An 11,580-nucleotide genomic window follows, 5' to 3' on the forward strand; every position below is an offset into this window, starting at 1 on the left:
CACACACACACACACACACACACACACACACACACACACACACACACCCGTGGGAACATACTTGGAGCAGAGCTGCAGGCGGAGTGGGAGTGGGATGAGACAAGGGGACAGGGCGGACACGATCCACATACATTATAAACATGTATGGAATTATCAGAGAAGAAAAGCAATTATTTAAAGACCAAAACTATGTAAATTGATGACATCAGAAACAATGGGGACATCGCTAACAACACTAGTGAAGAAACAGTGGGGGGAATTACAAAACCAGTTTTAAAGACCGTGCAAATGAGCTTTCTGAGCAGCATATCCCTACGGTATCTATGTGTGGGGGCGTATGTAGATAAATAATTTGCTTAGCAGAAAATGACTTGCTGCGGCCTAGTTGATGGCTCACCTTGACACTTCGTATCTTATACTGAAGGCGCCTTAGGTCATCACCCTTCTCAGTGTAGAGTAATGCGTCCCCTTTCCTAGGTTCCACTTGATAGATCACGTGCTCAAAGCCAATGGAAGACTCCAGGGGTTCGATTCCATAGCTAGCATTTCCAAACTGAAGAAAGCCCCTGACGAAAAACAAGACGACAACAAAAATACAAGCTATAAATGAAACAACGCTTGGGAAAGTGTCAGCCAATTGCCACGTAACTATTGCATTTTCGTAAGGTCACTAATTCCTACTGAGTTACTGAGGAGCCGCACACTGAGTGGCACGGAATAGTGATGTGGCTGGGATTGTCCAGCTATTCATGTTTCATGGCTCTGTGGGGCTGAAGGAATGCCGAGGGGATAAGAGCGCTTCCTGCTCTCATGGAGGACCACGTGTGGTTCTCAGCTCCACACGGCAGCTCAGAACCACCTGCTCCAGGGTCTTCCTCCAGTGCTCATGCGGGCGCACACATCTACACGTAAAAATAACAAATAAATCCTGAGAAATTTTTTACGAGCTCCAAATTTAAGAAAAACTTAAATTCAGTATGAGGATAGAAGCTAGCATCTAAAATAATTTCCATGTATGACCCATTTTGTGTTCCACACACTCACACACATACATACACCAATTTAAAAACCACACACCATTTTATATACAATTACGTATTACAACCTGAGTCCGGTACACGTGCTAACAATCACCATAGAATTTGGATAGCCTTCAACAGATCCTTGGAAGTAGCAGATATTCTGAAACACAAAGATAAAACACACAATATATCCCTTGTGGTAAAGATAACATTATCAAATACCTCCAATTGCTGGCTATTTTGTGTGTGAACCAAATAACAGTGGTTCCCAAAGCTCCACTCCGCAACTTTCCAAAATGTTCTTCTGGCTTTGTAAGTAAACAACCACATACATTTTCTACAGTTCCATTTCCCCCGGCCCCCTCGACAGGGTCTCACTCTGTAGCTCTGGCTGCCTGGACCTCACTATGTAAATCAGGCTTGTCTCCATCTCCCGGAAGTCTGTCCGCCTCTGTCTTTTTATTTTCTTTATCAATAATCAAGGTAAGGTAAAGAGCAACAAAAACTCATTTTGTTTTGTTTTCGAATTCTTCTGACTTAATTCTGCTTGTTAGAGGAGCAAAAATGAATCCAAAAGAGAAACTAATTTTCAAGACTATTTTGAGTCGCTCGATTGGCTTGCACAGAGCCCTCTCACAGAGGCAAATAATAGCCCCAGAAACAGGGCCATTACGTTCGCCGAGCTTTTTGTTACGTGGGTTCCCACGCGTCTTCTGCAAGGGAGACAGGCAAGGGAGCAAGGGGCTACTAATGGTTCAGTCTTCAGGTTCTGGGAGGTGGCCAGGGTTTCCGGGGTTCTGGAAATGAGACGCAAAGCCTTGGAAGAGGAGAGACACAGAAGGAGCTCCCAAGATGCATGCTCAGGCACAGCTCCTGTATCAGCCCTTGGACTGAGGTTGTGGCCCGCAGAGAGACCTAAGGGCTTTCCAGTGGCTGACTCCACCCACCCAGCCCAATCCCCTGGGGAGTATTTACATCTCCCTCTTCTTATCTGTCTTTGAGGACAGGACACTTACAGAATGCAAGCTCCTCTTCAGGAAGGGCAGGCAGAACCCACTTGGATCCGAGAGGGATGCCAGCCTGACCACGTGACAACATCTAGCCTTAGTTTCTATTCTAAGTGGCTTTCCCACCAAAGCAGTAAGAGAAGTACTGGAGCATACAAGAGGCAAAGAGAGACAGGACCCGGGTCCGAGGAGAACACTCCTTTGCTGTGTCGATACTTGTGACCTCTCCTGAGCAGGTGAGCTGAGAATTGTGAGGGTCCCAATGGCCTACTCTCATTATCCGTTGACCTGTGCTGTTGAAACTCAGCCGTCTTTGACTTTAGGCACTACACAGTGATCTCTCCAGGGTGGGGACAAAATTCTGATCCTAACATGGGAATCTGGCAGAAACTAAGCCCCGTAAAGCTTGCAAGCCAGGCGCTGGCTCCAGAGGAGTTCCTGGAACAAGACAGGGAACACTTAAAGTTGATTTCCTTCAGTGCTGGGGATTGAACCTAAGACCTCATGCATATTCGGCAAGAACTCTATCACCCTATCTCCAGTCCAAGACTGGGAACTTGTCAAAGATTAGTAAGCGTTTTGGTTGCATCGTTGAACATGATTAAAAATATATTAGCAGCTGTGATAGCACACACCGTTAAGCCTAGCCATCTGGAGTCAGAGGCAGGCAGATTTCTGGGAGTCTCAGGCCAATCCAAGCAAGTGCTAGGCTAGACAAGGTTACATAATTAGATCCTGTCTCAAAACAGAAAACAAAAACAAAACCCCCAAAGTACACCACTCACATACACACACACACACACACACACACACACACACACACACACACACACACACTCACATAGAGAGAGAGAGAAAAAGAGAGAGATACTTAAATAAAGGGGAAAGTATCACAGAGTGAAGGGAAGATGAGGATGCTGAATCTGCCGGAAGTGGACACAGATGCACTTTTCTGTTTGCCAGAACTGACTGAGGGGCTCTCGAGTGGGTAGTAACCAGTCTATTTGGGCATGCTATTTGCAATAGAACAAGGAGAAGCTCGTGCCTACAGGCATATTAAAAACAGACAGAAAGGAACAGGTTGTAGGGAGAGGGCCGTGCTAGATTGGTGAACTCTCTCCATGTTTAGCCTCCAAGTAGCTGGTTAGCCTGTGAGGGCCAGGTGGGAAGCAGATGGAGAGGAGGAGTGTCCTGGGTCGAAGAAGACAGGAAAGCTTGACCTACACAGCTGTCCCACCAAGGCAGACACACTGGACTGGAGGAAGCTGTGGAAGAGTGTGTGCCCCGGGGTTTAAGACAGGGCAGCAACCAGCCAACTGGGAACAGTCTGATACTGCTGTGGTGTGAAGGAAAGGACAAAGAGAAGCCTGAATGACCACTTTCTTCCAGGCTGACCATGGGCGGGGGTAACCTTAACCTTTGTCTTCTTATAAAATGACAGCACAGACTTAGCACATGGTGGACAGGAGAGAGGACAGACTTTGCCAGGATAATCCAGACAGTTACCAGACAATTAATAAAACTAGTAACAATTACAAGTGTCAAGGGGCGAAGGAGACAAAACTCAGACTGCTTACATGACGCTAGGCAGAATGTCTGATTTCAAGCAAAACACCGCAAGGCTTGTAAAGAAACAAGCAAGCACAAAATGATTGGGGAAAGGAGGAGTTTAACAGACTCCCCATTTTCTAGAGGCTGCATTCTTGGATTCCCCAAAAATGCATTTGTTGAGCCACTGGTTCCCAGTGTGATAGGATCAAGACATGGAGCATGGTTGTCTACGAGGTTGATTTGTTCTTTGGCATATGTTGTTATTTCCAGGATAGTTTGCTTTTAGGGATGAATATAGTTTTTGAAAAATCATAAAAACAGCTCTGTAAATTTTCCTGTTTTTACCTACTTGATAGACTTGGGTTTTCCTAGGCTAGACACAGGCTGAAGGCAGTGACAGAGACCCAGACTATCTACTCAAACCCCTGTGTTTGTTGTGTTGGATACTAGCAGTTTTAAGTTTTAAATAAAGCACTCTTTCCTCAGCCTTTTCTCAAAGTTATACTTTGGAGACAAGGAGACAGAATCTAACCATTTATTCAAGCAGCCTCACATTCACTGTACCTTGCTGCCCTGGGTTCCAAACTTCCTGTCTAAATCCTGAGTCTGATATCTGTTACCATGTAGGCTTTTGCTTCATAAGATTTTTGTTGTTGTTCTTACTGTTTATTTCTTCATATAGTCCAGGCTGGTAAACTCCCTATGTTGCTGAGGGTGACCTTGAACTCCTCATCTTTCTATTTCTACTTCCTATGTGCTGAGATTAAAGGCTTATGTCTTCATGATCAAATGTGGCCTTGTGTCTATCTGTCTTTTTCTCATACTTACATAAACACACATGTAAATCTCTTTCTGTGTAGCAGACAGCACCATTGGAGAATATGCATTATTTCTATATCAATATGGATTTGTGTGTGTGTGTGTGTGTGTGTGTGTGCGTGCGTGCTAAAGTGTGACAGTGTTAATTGCCAATTTGACAGAATCTAGAGTCGCCTGGAGGCAGGACACTGGGAATTAACATCATTTTGTCCAATGAGTTGGGAATGGCCATCCACTCGCTGCCTGGAATGCAGGACTTTATAAATAAATGAAGACAGCTGAGCAGTAGGATGCCACCATCACTCTCTGCTCCTAACCATGGATGCCATGTGGACAGCTGCTTCAAGCTCTAGCCGCCTTTCTTCCCAACCACGATGAGCTTAAACTAGGAGCCAGAACAAAACCTCTCTCTCTTAAGTTGCCTTTGCCAGGGTGTTCTTATCACAGCGACAGGAAAAGAAAACAAGACACTAAGACCATGCCTATTGGTTTTGTTAAAATCGTAGCCTCTAAAAATGATGGCATCGTTATCTAGAAAATGAAGATGCAAAAGAGAAAAAAAAAAGAAAGGAGGAAGAGAAGGTGGGGAGGGGAAGCAGCAAGCACAAGACAGGACAATGGCAATGATAAAAAAGTGTACTTCTTCAGACACGGGGCAGTTCCGCAGCTCTATCCACATTCCTCAGTTGCTCCCATCCCCCAATGTGGATACACAGCTCCAGCTGCTTCAAATGTGTGAAAATGTAATATTCTCCCGTTGTTTCGTGCGTTCTCATTTGATCCTTGGGCAAACTTCAGAGAACACTTAGGGGTTCCCTTGCTGTCTTTGATATCACTTCCCTGACTGAAATTGAGGCTTTTCACACGTGCACATTTGTATACCATTGGGAACCCAATAGTTTGGAAACATTGCAGTCTGACTTGTTTTAATAATCACCTGCTTCATGGGCCAAGCACATATCAACAGAAGGAAATGATTAAGCTCATGTCAGAACTAAAGAGGGTGTCTACACTGCACACTCCAGGACCACACATACCACCGAGGCAGAGGGAGATGGAACCATACCTTAAAATGCTGATCAAGAGGCTTCATGATTCCTGCTTTGTCATAACTGTAAACTCTAAAGTTGGGAGGCAAGAACGCTCTGCAAAAGCAAAGATAAAATGCGTTTAAATAGAAACTTGCTTCCCACGTTTAACTTGAAGTTCACCATCATACATCATCTCTAGGTAAATTTATGGAAAAAAAACCTTTTCAGTGTCCACATCATTTTTTTAAACATTTGTTATTTATACATCATTCAGCCTGTGCCCAGAAGAGAACACCAGATCCCACCATAGACGGTTATAAGCCACCATGTGGTTGCTGGGAATTGAACTCGGGACCTTCGGAAGAGCAACCAGTGCTCTTAACTTCTGAACCATCTCTCCAGTCCAGTGTCCAGACCCTCTAGCTCTGTTAGGTGTGTCAGCAACAGTCAAAGCTGTTCTTTGTAAGCCACCCAAACAGCATTGTCCTACCAGAAACCAAATAGACAAAGATGCCTGCTATGCACGGACCATGGACTGAAGGGAAGTTGCCTTCTCCGGGCCACGTTTGTAGCCTACAGGTGGATGGGGCAGATAAGAGATGAATCCCAAGCAGCCCCAGCATTGCTGAGACACTGGAATAAGGATAAGAGTAAATGCTGAGCCCAGCTGAAGGGTGCAGAAGGGATCAGACACAAGCATCTGCTAAGCCATTCCCAAAGCCTCCATGGCCCAAAGCCATATGGGAGAGGGAGCATGGAAAAGGAGCCATGTCCAAAGAGAGGCCACCATGTCCCTGAGAGAGGTAGGAAAGGGTCATAGGAGGTAACGGTCATAAAACAGAGTTTAGAACAGTGGCTACACACATATAAAAAGGTGGGTCCAAAGCCTGAATCTTAGGAAGAAAGGTAACAACAGTTAAATAAACAATGCAGTGTAAGGAAAAGATTCTCCTTTTGAGGGAAAAAGTGGAATACAGGCGGGAGAGATGGCTCTGTGGTTGGGAACATTGTCCATTCTAAGCAGCCAGGTGGTAGCTCACATACCTCTGCAACTCCAAATTTGGGTGTTCGGATGCCCTCACCTGGTCGCTGCAGGGACTGTGTACGTGCGGTGTGCATACATACACAGGAAAAAAAAAACACAGGCATACATGAAAAATCTTTTTGAGAACTTTAAAAAATAAAAATTAAACGACAGAAAGAGAAGCAAGCCATGAAAAACATTTGCAGAAAACTAACATGTGTACTTGTACAGAAGCTTTTGAACATGAGAAGTAGTCAGATGCTCATAGAAAACAATCCTTAAAACTGGCCCAAAACAAATCAGTAAGAGCGAAAGTAAAAATCTGAAGAAATCACCGTGCACAGAGTGTTATGGGAAGGGAAGATGGAAGGGTATGGATAAATCCATGCAATAGATCGGTGAGCGTGCAGTGACTTCAGTGAACAAGTGGATGAGCCAGTCACCCAAACTCTTGTCAAGCGAAGGCCCCAGGCACACCCCCACGGCATCCTGGAGAGCCGGGTGGGGTGAGAGCAGGGCCCTGGGGCTGTGCTGTGGCCTCACAGGGCGCTTTGATACTAGCTCTGTTCACAGCAAAGGTGTCCCGTGCCGGGAAGGATGGGCATGGCACCAGCCTATTCAGGCATAAGCTGGTGGTCAGCTAGCTGCAAAGATAACTGGAGAGAAGCCGGGAGGGCTGGAAGAGACCAGCGGTGCCGGCTGCTGATGGCTCCAGCCCCCAGGGGCACCGGGTCTAGGAATTGGTTACAGAAACTTCATAGTCTTTTAAACACAAAACTGAAGATGATGCAGAAAGATGAAGCACAAATCAAGGAGTGGTGGCGTGTGTCTGTGACCCCAGCACTTGGGAGACCGAGGAGTAGTGAGTACTTGGCCAGCCTTGGCTACCTGGAAAGATTCTGTCTCAAAAAACAAAAACCAAACCAAAACAAACAAACAAACAAAAAACAAAGGGGAAAAATGTGTTGGGGAAAGAGCAATGAGTACTTGGCCAGCCTTGGCTACATGGAAAGATTCTGTCTCAAAAAACAAAAAAACAAAACAAAACAAACAAACAAACAAAGACCAAAAGGGGAAAAAAAGAACAGCCCCTAACTAGGAAAATTTGAGACACAAAATCATTACGTTTTAGGTAATTACCAACAATGACAAGATGTGAAATCACCTACTTTTGCGTTAGGTTCAGAGTGTATTTTTTCCCCTCAATTGTGAGTCTGTAGACCACCTGGAAGGAGAAAATATTTTAAAATACAAGGAAACAGGATGCTGGAGTTAGAAAGAAGAACTTTTTAAAAAAAAAACATGAATGCACCCCCAAATCATATTGATACATTTTAGATAGCTTTTTCTAAAATTTTAGTTTTTATCCAGTAACTGTGCTACCTCGCTAAAGACTCAGATCACTCTGACACTCATGATTCATAACTGGGCAGAATCTAACAAAATTGCTTCGTAGAAATTCCACATACAGGAGAGCAAAATGCCAGGAGCACAGTGTTGTGGTGTTTGTGGATTCTACAGAATCTGCTCATGGTTTGGACACAGAGCTCACGAGTGCTACACCAATGTGAAGGTTTAGAAACGCTCCCTGTGGTTACCAGTCCTGGCTCTGTACGTCTGCAGAGACCTGGTGCCTTTTAATCTATAAGTGTGAAATGATAACATAGCTCAGCATATATTAAGCTCTTTGCTTTCTCCCTTTTTATTTTTGTCTTCAGTCAGATTGACTTGCAATTAGATTTTTAGGTAGCGTAAGACAGATTCTTTTTTAAAATCCTGCTTTATACTTTTTTTTTTGCCAAAATAAAAATGTGGTGCATTTTTGTATTTCTATCATGCTTATACAATTTCTTGCTGTTGGGTTTTGTTCTGACTTAGCACAGATTTTATTTTGTTTATAATTATCTCATCTGTAAATAATGATAGGCTTTTTTTTTTCCCTTCCCAACTGTTATGCCTAGCCATTTTTTCTGTTGTTTTCTTTCCTTCTTGCATGGCTTGGTAAGTACTTTCAGGACAATAGTAAATAGAGAAATAACAGTAGACAGTTCTACTTCTTTCTAGATCTCTTACGGTGAAAGAATCAGACTAACTTTGTAACCTATGTTTCTTTTAATTGCCTTATATCTTATATTTTCCAGTTTTAAGCCCATGTTAATTAAAACCTCTTAGTGCTTCCCCAGAGAGCCGAGGAATGTAAAAGTTCCTGACATTAGCCATCTGTAAGGGCAGAGATAAGGAAGAGAACAAGCAGAGATCTCTACTAAATGGAGGGAAAATCACCAGCTGGCGCCTATGATATGAGCTTTGTTTGGAAACTGGGCCAAATGACCCCAATCCTTCTCCCAAATAGCTCCTAACCTTTGATCCAAAGCCTGTAGCCCCCACACCTCAGAACAGACACGGGATGAGTTAATCACTCTCCCACCTTTAACTGTGGCTATATCTCATATGTCAGGAAATTCCAAACTGACTTGAAGATCAGATATTTACAACAGGGCTGACCAGACCTAAGGGTGCCCAGAAGCAACCAATTATTTTAAAAGTTAAATACCTCATCCAATCCTGAATTACCAAGCTTGCAACCCCTGGAATTTCCCGTGCTTTGTCGTTTAAAAACCCAAAGCCTTTGTCTCCCAGTGCCACTCCTTGCTGACCAGCAGGGGTGACTCCATTGCGCAATGGTCAAGACAAACCTCTTGCGATTTTGCATCGATGATTAATCTCCCGAGTTCTCTTCATACCTTCTTAAAATTAGGCTCATGCTGGGCCTAACAACGGGATACTTCTAATAGTTCAACTTTATGTTGTTTTTAAGGAGCATTTTGACTTCTCTGTAAGCTACTTTGATACTAGTTTTTAATTGTCGTGTACTTTAGCTATGCTAGATTTAAAAATAGATAAGATTCCAAGTCACCAAAAATCATACTAATAACCAAAACACTGATACTAATTGAAACTAGTGTCAGGTCCACTCAGGAGAGCGTAGCCCTTGCTGACAGCCCAGCTAGCTAGTATCACAAATGTCCTGTTCGCCATTATGAATATTATTTAAACAGTGGTTGTTTTCCATAATTTTTGACTTATAGTAAATTTTATTCTTTCGTAAGTACATAAAACATGGCTGCAGGCACAGTCAGCATTGCTGCTGGTCCTCAAGACCGAGCAAGTGCCCCTAACCACTCTGCCATCTCTCCAGTTATTCTGTCTTTAAGACATCTTCCCTTGGCATTCAAGATATGTCAGAGCTTTATGTCCTCATACCCCCCCGCTGTCGGTTTTGTAAACCCGATCCATGGACTCCATTTTAAAAAACACTTCTCAATGGATAAAAAAAAAAAAAAATGCCTTACCCCCTCCTCTCAGGATGCCCAGTTACTCCAGCTCAGCTTTCCCTTTCTCCCCCTTCTCACCAGCCGTCTGCCTGTTACATGGTCTGTCCTCTGCACGCCCTCGACTTCCATGCTTACACCTTGAGTACCTTCCTCTTAGAATCTCTATTCTCTACCAACTGTGTGTGTGTGTCTGTGTGTGTGTCGTGGCCCCTGAGCCGGTAACTGCTGCAGCCTGGCTGCTTCAGGAGAGCTGGCAGGTGACCTGCAGGCTAATAAGGCAGGCAGATGTTAACAACAGTCACAGCCCCGGACTCCACAGTCGAGACAACTGCTTTCTGTATTCTCTCCGCTCACTGCAGATCAATCCCAGTGAGTTCCTCTGGAAGTTAGTGCCCTCCGGGTAGCATCCTTGTTTGTTTTCCAGTTAAAAAGGAAACAGCCACTTTTTAAAACTGCCCCTTTTAAACTGAATGATTAAAGTTTCATAAACACACACATTCCTTTTTTAAATAAAAAGAAAAAGATGTATAAAATTTACAAGCTTCACCTTTCAGAGGCGCAAATGGAGAAGCACTGAGGAAACACGAGCATTTAAAGACCAGGCTGTCTGTGACCCAGCCTCAAAGGTTGCTGTTTTAAGTAACACAGCTTATAAACAAGTTTAGAACTTACTGAAAAACAAAACAAAACAAAAAAACAAAGGGCAATAATCTTAAAGAGAAGCAAAAACATTTTGAAACAAATTCTTTTTTTTTTTTTTTTTCGTGTTTCAAGACAGGGTTTCTCTGTGTAGCCTTGGCTGTTCTGAGACACAGCCAATAGACCAGGCTGCCTGTCCTGGGACTCAGACCATAGACCGGGCTGGCCTCAAACTCACAGAGATCTGCCTGGTTCTGCCTCTTGAGTGCTAGGTTTAAAGGCATGCACGAGCACTGCCAGGCTCTGAAAAGAAAAATCTTAATGAGAATCATATTTACAAAGTGGAAAAATAGTTCTAAATACGCCATGGTATCAAATGACAACCATCACCTCTCGTGGAAATAGTCCTCCAAACACACGAGGGGTACATACGGATGGGAAGAGAGCCTTTGGTGGGTCAGATCTACAAGTGAGCGGTCAACACCAGAGAAGGACGGGGCTGAGAAACCCAATGTAACCAACAGTGTCTCCAAACATTGTTAATGTTGGCTTAAATGCATACTCCAGCGGATGAGCACGGATGAGAAATACCAAGGTAACTTCCCAAGAAGAAAATATTTGTGTGACTTCTAATCCATAAGCAAATTGGAAGTTAATTACCTGTGATTCGTAGCCTCCGCTTGTGACGGACCAGATTTTCTCTGGTACCGTGACTTGCACGTGTAATCTCTTGTGAGCTGCAAAGGTGCAAAAGGCATTTCTCAGAGCCACACTCTTTCAACGCGGAGAGCCTTCATGCTTATCCCATGAAGCATCATTAACCCGAAAAAGGATCTAAAACCGGAGGATTGTAGGGGCCAAGCCTGGGATCACCCCATCCCCCAGTTTCTGGTTTCTTAGGGTCCTGAGGCCTATAGTAAAGCCCCATGCATCCTGTTCACTTTTCAGCTGTGGTGAGTTGGTGGCCTGGGCTTGTAGCAGGTGCGATCCGGGAAGTTTAGGTGCGAGCCTGGGGCGCCCAAGGCCATCTGGAAGGGAAAGGCAAGCAGAGCGGGCACCCAAAGGCCCCAGAGCGTGTTGTTACTCACTGCCTTCTGTTAGGGGCTCGCTAAGCCCGCCAAGGCCACTCAGCAGAATCAAGACGAGCCACAT

General features: G+C 44.2%; 1 protein-coding gene across 1 annotated transcript in view; it reads right to left on the reverse strand.

Annotated features, from left to right (window-relative positions):
- Positions 1-11,580, reverse strand: part of LOC129678894 (disintegrin and metalloproteinase domain-containing protein 2-like) — a 21,591-nt gene extending 10,011 nt beyond the window's left edge. Inside the window, exons 1-6 of the mRNA XM_055609854.1 lie at positions 11,517-11,580; positions 11,089-11,165; positions 7,624-7,679; positions 5,466-5,544; positions 1,106-1,182; positions 398-566 (exon numbers count right to left, since the gene is read on the reverse strand). Of these exons, the coding sequence (XP_055465829.1) occupies positions 398-566; positions 1,106-1,182; positions 5,466-5,544; positions 7,624-7,679; positions 11,089-11,165; positions 11,517-11,580 (522 nt within the window). The remainder of the gene's footprint in view (positions 1-397; positions 567-1,105; positions 1,183-5,465; positions 5,545-7,623; positions 7,680-11,088; positions 11,166-11,516) is intronic.

The sequence above is a fragment of the Psammomys obesus genome, unplaced genomic scaffold (assembly GCF_907164565.1).
Source record: "Psammomys obesus unplaced genomic scaffold, mPsaObe1.curated_primary_1811, whole genome shotgun sequence".
Lineage (NCBI taxonomy): Eukaryota > Metazoa > Chordata > Mammalia > Rodentia > Muridae > Psammomys > Psammomys obesus.